At 38.9% G+C, this 15753-nt stretch overlaps 1 protein-coding gene across 27 annotated transcripts in view; it reads right to left on the minus strand.

Annotated features, from left to right (window-relative positions):
- PTK2 (protein tyrosine kinase 2) overlaps positions 1–15753 on the minus strand; it is a 353655-nt gene that overhangs the window by 232308 nt on the left and 105594 nt on the right. For 25 of the 27 annotated variants that reach the window (XM_074387211.1, XM_039464853.2, XM_039464846.2 and 22 more), the window contains one exon: positions 7055–7281. Coding sequence is in view for 25 of the 27 variants with exons in the window: in XM_074387195.1 (XP_074243296.1) it covers positions 7055–7281 (227 nt within the window). In the remaining 2 variants the exon portion in view is untranslated. Of the gene's footprint in view, positions 1–7054; positions 7285–8047; positions 8200–15753 lie in introns of those variants that run through there. The other 2 variants (XM_074387202.1, XM_074387209.1) reach the window with 2 other exon arrangements.

A 15753-nucleotide genomic window follows, 5' to 3' on the forward strand; every position in this document is an offset into this window, starting at 1 on the left:
CAACATGGCTTGTATGCTTTTTCTTAAAGCTTTGCTTTCTAGCTTTCTTCCTGGTTGATACTTTCTATCCTGTAAAGGAAGACTTTAATTTTCTAAGACCTCCATAGTCATTTCTAGAATCAAAACTATTTGAATCCATAACAATCAATGTTCAAGTTTTTAAACGCGCATTCACCTGCACCTCTATCAGAAAGAACAGCTTACCCTTCTAACACACATAATGTGTCCAGTGATGACACCTAACAACAAACACTGAAGACTGTTGGACCTACCTATGGCTAACCTTAGAGAAAACTCCCTGAAGAACTCCCTTCCCCTACAGATACCAGCTGTTTATAGCACAGTTTGTTCTCGTTGAATCCCAAATCACTGTGCATTTTCCCATTTCCATCAGAAGGATGATTTTAAATTGAACACAATGTTACTTCCCATTGCTTGTCTTCCCACTACCAGCTTGGTAATAGTAATTAGTATTAATCCAACCCAACACAGCCATACTTTAGCAAACTACATGAACTGATTTTTTTTCTATATACTATTACAGATTCAGATTTACCAACCATTTCCTAGTGGCTCATGACAAGTACTGAAACCTGAGGATGTGCTATACATTTAGAAAAGTTCAATGTACCAGTCAGAAAAAATTTAAGGGGTTTTGAAGGTGATAAGAATACTGTGCAAGAACTCAATGGTGGTGTAATCTTAAGCAGCATCATATAGTACCTGCCCAGTATTTGCCTGGTGCATGAGCATAAAATCATTTGTTCTAGTCCTTGTAATGTCTTTTTTTTTTTTTGAGACGGAGTTTCGCTCTTTCTTACCCAGGCTGGAGTGCAATGGCGTGATCTCGGCTCACAGCAACCTCCGCCTCCTGGGTTCAGGCAATTCTCCTGCCTCAGCCTCCTGAGTAGCTGGGATTACAGGCATGTGCCACCACGCCCAGCTAATTTTTTGTATTTTTAGTAGAGACGGGGTTTCATCATGTTGACCAGGATGCTCTTGATCTCTTGACCTCGTGATCCACCCACCTCGGCCTCCCAAAGTGCTGGGATTACAGGCTTGAGCCACCGCACCCAGCCTGTAATGTCTTTTTTTAAAAAATAAGCTAGGTACAAAGATTAGACAGAGATATCAGTAAAGTGGGGTATGGCTTTGACTAGGTATAATCTTTGACTATCAAATCAATCTCTTTGTGGTTATTTGTCAATTAAGGCTTTCTACTTCTGTAGCCAATTTTCCTAACGTATTTCTGTCAGGATTTCACCTAGGATGCCACAGTCATTCAAAAAAGTACCTATACCTACTGAGCACCTACTGTTTGCCAGCTAGACACTGTTAGAGACGCTGGCGATAATACCATTAAGTACAAAAGTCTCTGATGTCACCGAACTTAACAAGGAGGGGAATAAAACAGCTAGTAAATGAGCAAACAAATCAAGAAAAAAACAATGTCAATAATGATGATCCAAAGAAAATAAAACAGTGATAGAAGAAGAGAAATGGTAACGCATAAGGGAGCATTCTTAGACTGGGATGCCCCAAGAGGCAGTTAGTAAGGGCAGGGTGAAAACAAGCGAGGAGCCAGATCCTGTAGGTCCTTGTAGGCCACAAAAAGAAATTTGACTTTTAGTCTGAGAGAAATGGGGAGCTCTTGTGGTGTTTTGGGCAAATCACTGATTCAGTGACTGGCATGTTGGAGAAAACAATAAGTAGAAAGAAAAAGTGAGTGACAAGGACAGAAGGTGACAGGGCACGATGGGGGGAGGAGATGGGGAACATGGGGGAGACTCCCAAAGGACGTGCATGTTTACTAAATGAAAATAGGTTCTGAGTGGAGGAGTGAAGTGCTCTGGCTTTCATCTCTCCAGGATCATTCTGGCTGCTGGGTTGGTCAACAGACTGAGGAGAGCAAGCAGGGAAACAAGATTTCAGTTAGGATACCATGCCATTACTGTATGGGAGAGCCATTTTAAGGCAGCTACTAGAGAGGAGCTCAAAGAAAGGGGTGAAAGGGGTAGCAGTGGAGGCAACATGAAATAGATAGGTTCAAAATACATTTCTGAAGATAAAGTGGACTGAATTGGTTAATATATTGGAAACTGGCTTGAGAGCAAAAGAGGAGTAAAAGATGATTGCAACTGGATCTAAGTGACTAAAAGATGAAGTAACCCTTTAACTGGAACATTGGATGGTTATTTTGTAGCAAGAAGTGTACAGACAGAGAAGTGAGGTACAAATGCTTGAGAAAGGGAAGACACAGAAATGTGTGGACGTTTGCCAGTACTGCCGGTTGAAGAAAGTGGAGGAGGTGTGAAATGGTTGTCTAGGAGAGAACTAGATGAGGGAAAACAGCATGACAGCTGGGTAGCACTAAGGTTGCAAATCTAGAATGAGACCAATCAGAGGATGGAGACAGGTGGAGAATACACAGAAGATGGATTAAATCGTGGTGGTAGATTTCAAGAGATTATGGGGACATTAAGAGAGGTACAAGAGGGACAGCATACAAGGCAGCAAGTATAACAACGGACCACTGTCTCTGCATCCTGTTCCAGTATTTTCTTCTGGGCTCACTTTTTTCCATGCTGCATTATATCATCTAATTGTTTTTTCAGAAAGCCCATGCTGTTAAGCTTTCTAACATCACTACTTCTCTGCAGATACCTTCATTTCACATTATCTTGATTAACAATTTATCTGACAGACTTCTAAAGTACACGTTATTTTCCCTGAGCCCTCTGAAGATACTGTTCCAGTGTCTTCTTGCATCCAGCATTGCTGATGAAAAGTCTGGCGTAGGCTAGGTGCAGTGGCTCACACCTTTAATTCCAGCACTTTGGGAGGTTGAGTCAGGTGGATCACCTGAGGTTGGGAATTCAAGACCAGCCTGACCAACATGGAGAAACCCTGTCTCTACTAAAAATACAAAATTAGCCAAGCATAGTGGTGTATGTCTGTAATCCCAGCTACTCGAGAGGCTGAGACAGGAGAATCGCTTGAACCCTGGAGGCTAAGGTTGTGGTGAGCCGAGATTGCGCCATTGTACTACAACCTGGGCAATGACAGTGAAACCTGTCTCAAAAAAAAAAAAAAGTCTGGTGTAAATGTCATTCTTTCTGCTAGATAGGGGATTTCTCTGGTAGAATTTGGGAATTTTCTTTATGTCATTATTTTTCTGAATTATCACTGCCATGTTTCCAGATGACTGATCTTATTCAACACTGTATAGCCTGGATTTCTCTTGACTCTTTTAGATTGACCCCATACTTCTCTCTAGAGCTTCCTGAAGCACGGTACTGACACCTGGCCAAACCTATGGCCAAGATAAGTTACGTTTGTAACCATGGGTTCCTGAGCTGTTTGAGGGGCAGAATATACCAGCCTCTCGGTACGATTTCACAATCATAACTGGACTGACGAGGTGCACCTGATTTTGGCAGCAGCTGGGCAGGTCCACAGGTTGAGGCTATGAAGACGGAAAGTGCCTGTGTGATCCTCTCACAGACCCCCACCACTTCCTCATACTGAGGTGCTTCACACATAAGCCAGTAATGGCTTCACATTTACAGAAAAAAAAACATGTCCAAGGCCAAGAAACCTGTACCAAAGATCTTCAGATCACTTAAATGAGTATCATTACAGTAGTGTTGCTGTAATGGATTTTGCCTATAAACTGTGGAATCCTGTGAATCTTTTCAGCAACCAAACATTAATTAATGTACAATGAGCATATATAATTGTAAAAGCAGTAATACTTATTAATTGAGGCATGAAAATAAAGCCACCATAATGAAATGTTACAAAAATCCAGATGTTTTTGGTGAAAACAAATCTTTAAACTCCTCAAAAGGTTTTGGTTTTTCTGATCCAGTCTTTCTGAGAATTGCTTTCTATAGAGCACAACTGTCCAGCAGAAATATAATGCAAGCCACATAAGTAATTTTAAAATTTCTAGTAGCCACAGCCAAAAAAACCAAATAATAAAATGAAAAAAGTGAATTCAATTTCAATGATATAGTTAACCTACTATATCAAAAGTATTATCATTCAACATGTAATCATAACACACTGATGACATATTTTATTGTTTTCTTACTCAGTCTTTGAAATGTGGAATGTATTTTTATACTATAGCACATGTCAATTCAGAGTAGCAACATTCAAGTACTCAATAACCGCACATAGCTACGATAATGGACAGTGTAGCTATAGTGAGTTTAAGACTGAATCGGATTATTCAGTACCTGAATAACAATAGGCACATCATTTCAGGAAAAAAGTTGTGTGGCATCCTCTTCGATGATGCTATTCAATCGTCAGTCCTTAAATCTAAAAATTCTAGCAATCCCCACTTCCTGTTCTAAGGTCATCAGGCCTTCAAATACTATGGTGTTTATTCAATTTTTCTCTTTCCTAACAATACTTTGTATCCATAATGTTCCTTTGTCTGATACCTCTTACTTGGCAGAAAGATGTCACAGACATGTTCTTCAGTACTACTTTGTTCAGATGTGCAAATCTACTCATTAATTTACAATTAAGATACTGCATTTTCTTTTTTTTTTTTTTTTTTTTTTTTTTTTGAGACGGAGTTTCGCTCTTGTTACCCCAGGCTGGAGTGCAATGGCGCGATCTCGGCTCACCGCAACCTCCGCCTCCTGGGTTCAGGCAATTCTCCTGCCTCAGCCTCCTGAGTAGCTGGGATTACAGGCACGTGCCACCATGCCCAGTTAATTTTTTGTATTTTTAGTAGAGACGGGGTTTCACCATGTGGACCAGGATGGTCTCGATCTCTCGACCTCGTGATCCACCCGCCTCGGCCTCCCAAAGTGCTGGGATTACAAGGATACTGCATTTTCAAATGTTAAAAGCATTAAAGCATTCAATGGGAAGTGGGTTATGAATAATATCCAGTCTTCCATCACAGTGACTCAGTATCATGAGAACCTCATGCTATCCCAGGAAAGGGCTATGGTGAATTCAATGCCAATTGTGATTTTTCTGCCTCAATTTGAAAATAATTAACTGATAATTTGCCTTGTTTGTGGCGATATAGATTTGATCAGATTAATCTTTACAAGTTTGGTAAATGAGTTCTGATAACTTATGCATTTGTATATGATGTAAATTTTTCTTCACAGTATGAATGCATGACTAGGAAGTTTTAACACTGGCCAACGGCTGACATGCCTGAAGTGACACTGGCTCTGTGGGAGTAATCCCCTTGCATGCAGAAAGTTTGATAGTAAAACCATGGCTTATGTGTTACAGTCTTTCCCAGGTGAGTTTTCTGATACAAGTCTTGAACATTTTTGCTAAATGTCTTGTCAAATTCATAATCTCTGAAAGGTTTCCCTCCTTTATGAAGGCTCTAAGTTCATTAGAGCTGATAAAATGATTTTACTGAAGACTGTCCTCCTTCACTGTATCTGAAATCTGCAAAGACGAGAACACACACTAAAAGCCTTACATAAAGTTACATCTACAAGGTTTCTTTCCAGTAGGAATTACCTGATTAACCTTATGTCAGTATACTCACTGCAAGCCTTTCCACCAAATCAGTGTTTACCAGGTTAAAAGTAAAACACAGAATTAGAAAAAAACTAGAAAAAGCCAACAAGCTTCATAAAAACTTTATAAAAGAGGCTATCGTATTTTTAATAATTAATCCATCTGAATAGTTTGCTAATATTAAATTTCAGAGGTAACAAAAAATGACGTAAAATTTATATATAAGACTTTAGCCTTAAATCTTTTTTTTTTTTTCTTTTTTTCTAGACAAGAGTCTTGCTCTGTTGCCCAGGCTAGAATGCAATAGGGCGATCTTAGCTCACTGCAATCTCGGTCTCCTGGGTTCCAGTGTCTCTCCTGTCTCAGCCTCCTGAGTAGCTGGGACTACAGGCATATGCCACCACGCCTGGCTAATTTTTATATTTTTTGTAGAAATGGGATTTCGCCATGTTGCCCAGGCTGGTCTCAAACACCTGACCTCAAGTGACCCACCCACCTTGGCCTCCCAAGTGCTGGGATTACAAGCGTGGACCACTGCACCCAACCTTTTAGCCTTAAATCTAAATTCTACCAATCCCTTTGCTTTGGTTAAAAATAATAAAGGCATGTAAGTTATAGAGTAGAAAATTAATTAATTTTGCTATTGTAAAAAAAAAAAAAGAGAGAAAAGAGATACATCTAAATTTCCTTGTCACTGGAAACTTCTCCTTAAAGATGAATATAGACTAGGTAGAGGGGGCTAGGAAAGAAAAGGTATTTAACACTTAATCAAAGCAAACACTAAAAATTTAAATACTGAACTCGGCTTTCTGAAATCACAGTGCTACCTTCTCATTCCCCACTTTCAGAAAGATGTAGTTACCTACATCTTTGCCTAGCAGGCTCTTCTCCCCCAATTCCATGTTACTACCTTTACTCACCTTCCCAGACCCAAAGGAAATCCTTTCTAGTACTAACCTCTACATTTAAAAGGTGTTATTGCTCCAAGCTTCCACAAGAACCTCCAGTGAGGCACTTCTGCACTGTACTATAGTCACATTCATGATGTCTCTCCCTGCATGCTCTAAGCTGTAAGAGCAAAGAAGACCTCACAGAGACCTTTTGTATCTCCAGAACCTAGCACAGTGTCTGACACATAGCATATGTTCAACAGTTTTAAAATAAATTATCCCATCTGAAATCATGCAAATATACTTTCTAGAAAAATAGCTTACTTCACAAGTATTAGAGGCTATTTTGGTTGTGTTGCTTCCTAGTACTCATCCGAAAGTTTAAAAAAAGAAGCCTAAGAGGGAAAAATAAGTCAATGGCATTATATGACTAAAATATGATTCAGTCATTATTTTCCTAAGAAACTTTACAACAATTAAAACTTGGATCAAATGCATATTAACTAATAAATCTTAAAATGAAAAGGTTAATATCTCTGTAATATGAAAAGTTCCTGATAAGTTAAATCAAAATTATAACATTGTTTTCATACATGCCATTAAATTTTAACCTAAATAAACATTAAAGATGTCTCACAGAAAAACATACTTACCCTGACATCAGTAGCATCTCCATGCCTGATAATACTGGCCCAGGTGGTTGGCTCACTATTGCTTTCAAAATAATGAAAGACCTTTAATACTCGCTCCATCGCACCAGGAGAACGTTCCATACCAGTACCCAGGTGAGTCTTAGTACTCGAATTTGGTGTGTGATTCAAGTTGGGGTCAAGATAAGCAGCTGCCATTATTTTGCTAGATGCTAAGTATCTGTCATACTCTGTTAAGAGAACAAAATAATTTTTGATGTATTATACTTGATATCTACCAATTACAATGTGATATGTTGATGTTCATATCAAATGGCCTATATTCTCTCTTGATATGTTATATGCAGAAGAAGCCTGAGGAGAATAGAGACCTAACCCACAAAAATAATCACTGTCTCTCCCCACACCCAGAGTAGAACCCAATTTATAGAATAATAAGTATTTGTTAAACAAATTATTAAAAGGCCAAGACTCCAATTTCAGCTGTGTCAAAAAGTATCTACAAACAATGTTAACACCCCCTCCTACCCCCCTTTTTTACTACAGACTTTAAATTTGTAGGAAAATCTCATAGCAAAGTCAAATTTGTTAACTTGCTGCCTATATTAAAAAACTTTTACCTAAGAGCAAAGTTCTTTCCTCATACAATGCAAATTCAATGAGTAGTCATTATAGATACTAGACACCGGTGATTAAAAACACTATAATTAAAATAAGGCCCCCTGCTTAACCAAGTCACTGTTAACAGGAGAATTAGACACAGAACAACTGAAAACAAAACCAAAAAAGCATGTACAATTAAATTTTTTAAATGCCATAAAGGACTTCTATTTGAGTCTGAAGGAACAGCCTGCACAAGCCTAAACTCCCATTGAGAAAAATGAAAATCCAGATTAAAATTTCTTTTAACCCAAACAATGTTTGAAGGGCTCAAGACAGAGACATTCTGAGGCAACCAAGACAATGAATGACACAGATGAAGACAGGAAATGATACCTTAACAGTTGGCTACTTTTTCTTTCCCACAGGGCATTTGCCAATTCTGAGCCCTTAAGATCTTGAAGAGCCAGGAAAAGGCTAATGAGAGAGAAACCAGCAGAGCTTTTGGCAGCAAGTGATCAAATCTTCAGAACAAGGGGCCCAGGATTCTGGTAAGAAGGAAGAGTGGAGACTGTGTCAAACACCCTGTGGGTTGTCTCCTGAAGACAGTTAACTGAATCCTGAACCTAAACTGAGAAGGAGCCTCTCAAAACAGTGAAAGGGTTTGGCAAACAGGAATAAGGCCTCAGGAATAAACCAGAACAGTCTCAGGACATCCCCAGACTTGCCGGGAGAACAGCTGGGTGCAGAAGCAAAGAGAGCCTTGGAAACCTGGAGTACAATCTCTGCTCAGAGCCATTGTGGCAGGCCAGGTGCGGCTGCTCATGCCCATAATCTTAGCACTTTGGAATGCTGAGGCAAGAAGACTGCTTGAGCCCAGGAGTTCGAGACCAGCCTCAGAAACATGGCAAGACCCTGTCTCTACCAAAAAATACAAAATTTAGCTTGGGCATGGTAGCATATTCCTGTAGTCCCAGGATAGCTTGAGCCCAGGAGGTTCAGGATGTAGTGAGCTATGAATGCATCACTACACTTCAGCCTGAGCTACAGAAGAGACTGTCTTAAAACCAACAAAAGCACACAAAAAAACCCCACAGATCCAGCCAGGCACAGATGCTCATACCTGTAATCCCAGCACTTTAAGAGGCTGAGGCAGGCAGACTGTATGAGCTCAAAAGTTCAAGACCAGCCTAGCCAACTTTGCAAAACTCCGTCTCTACAGAGCAATACAATGAAGAGCCAGGAGTCGTGGTGCTTGCCTGTGGTCCCAGTTACTCGGGAGGCTGGGGTAGGAGGATCACTTGAGCCCAGGAGGGGAACACTGCAGTGAGCCAAGATCACACCACTGCTCTCCAGCCCGGACAACGGAGCCAGACCCTGTTGGCTCCCCACTATCTGCCCAGCAAAGAAAAGGGTCAACCCTCTGTTGGTATCAAACAAAGCACAAATAATACATTTTCCACCCAAAGTATTTTCCAATTAGTTGTTTTCTTTAAAGTTTAACAGCACAGCAAAAAAGGGAAAAAATTATCATAAACCAAGTCAAAAGATGCCCAAAAAACAAAAGAAAAATACATGTACCATGTATCATAGAAAAAAGCTAATACCCTTTATATATACAGAAATTCTTTTAAAATGAGAGAGGAAATGATAGAAAAAAATGCAAAGATATGACCAGACAATTAATTAAGAAGATATACCAAGTATAGGCAAGGGTGTGAAAAAACTGGAAACTTCCCACATTGCTGGAAGAATATAAAATGGTACAACTGCTATGAAAATAGTTCGGCAGCTCCTCAAAAGATTAAACATGGAGTTACCATATGAACCAATCATTCCAATTCTAGGTATATATATGCCCAAGAGAAATGAAAACATATGTCCAAACAAAAACTCACGGCCGGGCATGGTGGCTCACGCCTGTAATCCCAGCACTTTGGGAGACTGAGGCGGGTAGACTGCTTGAGCTCAGGATTTCAAGACCAGTCAGCCTGGGCAACATGGCAAAACCTCATCTCTACAAAACCCACAAAAATTAGCTGGGTGTCGTGGTACGTGCCTGTAGTCCCAGCTACTTGGGAGGTCAAGGATTGTCTGAGCCCAGGAGGTTGAGGCTGCAGTAAGATGTGATCATGCCACTGCACTCCAGCCTGGGCAACAGAGAAAGACCCTGTCATAAAACAAAACAAAACACTCTTATATGTGAATTTTCACAGCAGCATTATCCACGATATCAAAAAAGTGAAAATAACACAAATATCCATATCCATCAATGGATAAACAGATTAACAAAATGTGGTATACTCAACAATTAAATATTGTTCAGCAAAAAAAGAAATGAAGCACTGATACATGCTACAACATGGATGAACCTTGAGAACATAATACTACAAAGAAACCAGACATGAAAGACCACAAATTGTGATTCCACCAAGAATATGCAAATCTACAGAGAAGAAAGTAGAATACCCACTGCCAGTGGCTGGGGGTAGGGTAGAGTTGGGAATGGCGGCTAATAGGTAAGGAGTTTCTTTTGGGGATGATAGAAAGTCTGAATTTGGATCATGGTGATAATTGAATATTCTAGAGAACACTCAATTGTACACTTTGAAGTCGTTAAAATGGTGAATTTTATGTTACAGGAATTTTACCTCAGTGAAAATATAAATATATAAACTGTCAAATAATTATTGTAAAAAAGGTCATACCAGTACCCTATCTGTTGGTAAGAATGCAGAGAAACAGGAACTCTCACATACTGCTGATAGGAATGGGAATTTGCTGTAATCTGTATAAAGGGGAATTTGGTAATACCTAACAAAACTACATGTGCCTTCTGACCCAGCAATTCTACTTCTAGGAATTTACGCCAAAGATATACTGTTATGCACCTTTCAGGACACAGGCACAGGCAAGGACTTCATGACTAAAACGCCAAAAGCAATGGCAACAAAAGCTAAAATAGACAAACAGGATCTAATTAAACTTACGAGCTTCTGCATTAACAAAAGAAACAATCACTAGAGTAAACTGGTAACCAACAGAATGGGAAAAAACTTTTGCAATGTAACCATCTGACAAAGGGCTAATATCCAGAATCAACAAAGACCTAAAGCAGATTTACAAGAAAAAAAGAAACCCATTCGAAAGTGGGCAAAGAAGATGAACAGACACTTTTCAAAAGAAGACATTTATGAGGCCAACAAACATATGAAAAAATGCTCATCATGATTGGTCATTAGAGAAATGCAAATCAAAATCACACTGAGATACTATCTCACGCCAGTTAGAATGGAGATCATTAAAAAATGTGGAGACAACAGATGCTGGAAAGGATGTGGAGAAAAAGGAACACTTGTACACTGTTGGTGGGAGTGTAAATTAGTTCAATCATTATGAAAGACAGTGTGGCGATTCCTCAAAGATCTAGAAATAGAAATGCTGCATGACTCAGCAATCCCATTACTGGGTATATACCCAAAGGATTATAAATCGTTCTATTATAAAGTCACATGCACATGTATGTTCGTTGAGGTGCTATTTACGATAGCAAAGACCTCGAATCAACCCAAATGCCCATCGATGATAGACTGGAGGAAGAAAATGTGGCACATATACACCATAGAATACTACGCAGCCATAAAAAACGACAAGTTTGTGTCCTTTGTAGAGACATGGATGAATCTAGAAACCACCATTCTCAGGAAACTGAAACAAGAACAGAAAACCAAACATCACATGTTTTCACTCATAGGCTGGTGATGAACAATGAGAACACTAGGGCACAGGGAAGGAAACAACAATCACTGGGGTGGGGGGGGGGAGGGGGGGTGGAGGGGAGGAGAGGGGAAGGACAGCAGGGAGAGGTAAGGATGGGGAGGTATAACACCGGGAGAAAAGCCTGATGTAGGCGACGGGGGATGGAAACAGCAAACCACCATGGCATGTATGTACCTATGCAACAATCCTGCAGGATGCACGATGTGCTCATGTACCCCAGAGCCCAAAGTACAATTAAGAATAAAAAGAAATAAACATATACTGTTATAGACTAAATGTTTGTGTGCTCCCAAAATTCGTTAAGTTGCTACTCTACTCCCCAATGTGATGCTATTACAAGGTGGGATCTTTTGGAGGTAATTTGGATTAGATGAGGTCATAATGATGAGGCTCTATTTGAATGGGACTGGTGCCCTTGTGAGAGTCCATGAACATGCTTCCTCTCTCTGCTCTCCAGAGACATGCTTGGGGATCTAAGCTGGAGTCTGAAATCTGGAAAAAAGGGTTCTCACCAGAACTCCACCATGCTGTCACTCTGATCTAGGACTTCCAGCCTCTAGACGAGTGAGAAGTTTGTTGTTTATAAGCCACCCAGTTTATATATTTTGTTACAGTAGTCCCAAGTGAAGACATATACTTAACAACAAGAAAATACATATGCATAAAATTATTCACTGCAGCCTTGAGAAGTATCTAAATGTCCATTCACAAGAGACTAATTGAATAAACTATGGTACATTTCCATAATGGAGTACTATGAATCTGCTGGGGGAAAAACAAGAGGAAAGAGGAAGAGCCCTACAATTTCCAGGATTTATTAAGTTCAAAATCCAAAGTGCAAATCACAGCCACAGTATACCTTTTGAATAAAAAGGAGAAAATACAAAAATATAAATGTATCTGCTTATTTTTGCAAAATAACCCCACAAAGTAGAAATGGGAGTCCAGTGAGATTGGTTACACATAGGAGAGGTGTGACCAAGATGGAAAGTGCAGGAATGGGGGATGTGGTGTGGGGTAGCACTTCTGAGTATACATAAAATACACCCTTATAACTTTTGGTACCATATAGAAGATCTGAAGAGCATGATTAACAAATCTGATCTAACTGACATAGAAATTGACACTATATCTAATAGGATAATACATAGTCTTTGCAAGTACACAAGAAATATTTCCTAAAGTTGGCCATAGGCTGAACGAAACAGGAAGATTCAATAAATATCAAAGGACTAAAATTATTCAGAGTATATTCTGTGTCTAGCATTAGGCTAGACAACAACTACAAAATAACTAGAAAACGTTCCATTGCCAGAAATTAACCACTGTATTTCAAGTAACCAATTAGTCAAGAAGAAACTCAAAGTATTTTGAATTAAATGATACAGTGAAAAGAAATATCAAAAAGTGAATGTAGACAGAATTATACTTAGATTAAAATCTATACATGTGGCAGGGCACAGTGGTTCATGCCTATAATCCCAGCACTTTCGGAGGCTGAGATGGGAAGACCATTTGAGGCTAGGAGTTCAAGACCTGCCTGCACAAAATAATTTTAAAATTAGTTGGGTATGGTGGTAGTGCCTGTAGTCCCAGCTGCTACAGGGTTCGGAGGCTGAGGCAGGAGGATTGCTTAAGCCCCAACGCTCAACGCTGCAGCAAGTCACGACTGCACCACTGCACTCCAGCCTCGGCAACAGAGCACAACCCTGTCTCCTTAAAAAAAAAAAAATACATAATTTAAATACATGTATTAAAAATGAAGGTTGAGTATAAGACTACACATCAGTGAAAGATCATAGAAAAACAGAATGCATAAGATCTAGTACTGGGTAGCACAACTAGGAATTACCATCAACAAAAATTTATTATACATTAAAAAATAACAGTATAATGAGAACATTTGTAACACAAAAAAGGATAAATGCTTGAGGTTATGGATACCCCATTTAGCCTGATGTAATTAATTATTATGCACTGCATGCCTGTATCAAAACATCTCATATATCCCCATAAATATATATATATATGCCTACTATGTACCAATAAATGTTTTTAATTTAAAAAAGAATGCATATTTAAAAGGACAATTTAAAAGCAGAACAAAATCAAAGTCACTCTTTTAAAAAATAAAACTGATACACCCCTTGTAAGACTGATCAAAGATAAAGAGTCAAGCCAAGCGCAGCTGCTCATGCCTGTAATCCCAGAACTTTGTGGGGCTGAGGCAGGCGGATCATAAGGTCAGGAGATTAGAGACCAGCCTGACCAATCAGGTGAAACCCCATCTCTACAGGGAAAAAAAAAAAAAAAAATTAGCTGGGTGTGGTGGCACGCGCCTGTAATCCCAGTTACTCAGGAGGCTGACGCAGAATTGCTTGAACCCAGGAGGTAGCGGTCGCAGTGAGCCAAGATCACGCCACTGCACTCCAGCCTGGGCGGCAAAGTGAGACTCTGTCTCAAAAAAAAAAAAGTCCAGAGAAACTAGTAACATCAAGAATGAAGAAGAGAAGATAATAAAAGGTAAGAGATAATCAGAAATACAATAAGGGTTTATGAACAACTTTATGCCAATGAATTTGAAAATTTAGAAAAGCACAATTTCTTGCAAAATACAACACAGCAAAATGAAGCAATATAAAATGGAACTATTCAATTAAAAACAGTCCATCTAAAATTCTCCCCACAAAGCAACATTTTAATTCTTTCAGCAAATTAAGAAATATTAATGTTACACAAATGCTTCCAAAAAAACAGATACAGAACATTTCCCAACTTGCTTTATACCAGCAGAACAGTGATATCAAAATCTAACAGAACAGGATGAGAAACGGTATGTCTACCTTTCTTACAAATACAGATGCAAAAATCTTAACAATTGGCACACTGGATCCAGCTATATTTAAAAGAAACAATATATCATGAGCAAAAGTTTATTCTAGGAATAGAAAGGCAGAATCAGTGTAATTCACCACATTTTCACAAAGAGCCAGTTACCTCAACACATGCACAAAACATACATGGTAAAGTTTACCAAACACTCGTGATAAAAACTCTTAGCAAACTAGAAATAGGATGAGATTTCAAAAATCTGATGAAGAATATCTACATGAAATGTAAATACTAGAGGGAAAAAAACTTCCCCTCCCCAAACTGGAAATAAGACATGGATGCCCATCATTACCACTTTTGTACAGCATTGTTCGGGAAGTCACTGCAAAGTACAATTTAAAAAAAAAAAAAAAAGGAAGTAAAACATAAAGTTTGGGAAAGAACAAATAAAACTATCACTATTCATAAACTATGTAAGTAAAACTATATGCACAGATTATGAAGAAAATCTAAAAGAATCTACAAATAAACTGCTGGAATAAATAAATTTAACAAGACTGCTGGACAGTAAAACAACAGCAGCAACAACTGCACTTCTGATTACTTCAGCTATCTCTTTTGTAGCCCAAATTAGACAGTAAAGACAACTAAATTCATAGTACCAATTGCTTCCTGGAAGAAAGAATTACACCTCACAAGCCATCAGAAGAAAAGACGTGCTAGCAATGAAAAAACACTACTTGGAATAAATATGGAGTATGTCAGGGAAGAAGCTAAACAAAAAAAATATGACACAATCCAAATATACTTCTGTGGCCCAAAAATCAATGTTGAGATTCCTCATAAACAGGTCTTCATAAATAGGTCTTCGAAAAAAAAAAATAGGTCAAAATATTTTTAAAAAGATAAACCTTTGTTACAATGTCACCAGAGTGAAGCAATTTTCCATTATAGCGTGATTTTGCTCCTATCCTTTCAGAACTTAGCCAAAAAAAAAAAAAGAAGAAGAAGAATGTTATTCTGTTTTACACTTTAATGTTTTATCTGCTTGTCAAAATCTGATTTGTGCTATAAATTCTCAAATAGGCAATATATTTGCCATCAAGCCTTCTTCAACTCTCTCCAGGAAGGTCTGTGTCTGATGCTGTTAACCTCCTAAGTCCCCTGTCGGTGGCATTCACATGTCTTCATGTCTTTTTGTGGGTCCTGAGGGTTCTGAGATCCTGCCATCTGGGTCACTTCTTTGGGCACTCATCACGGTTCAGCCAGTTCAAAAAATGGCGTCAACTACAGAATGACAAGTCTCAAGAGTTGCTTTCTGCTACAACGACTATTCTGTTTCTACCAATTTAACAGACGTCCCTGTGCTGTTTGTGCAGTTCTGTATTTGTTTCTGATCCGTGGCTAAAGTTGAACTGGGGCTGCCAATTCTTTGTGTCTCTAAGTGAAAAAAGTCTTGTACCCCCTTCACCATAGAACAGTAATCTTTC

Source organism: Saimiri boliviensis, chromosome 15 (genome assembly GCF_048565385.1).
Source record: "Saimiri boliviensis isolate mSaiBol1 chromosome 15, mSaiBol1.pri, whole genome shotgun sequence".
Lineage (NCBI taxonomy): Eukaryota > Metazoa > Chordata > Mammalia > Primates > Cebidae > Saimiri > Saimiri boliviensis.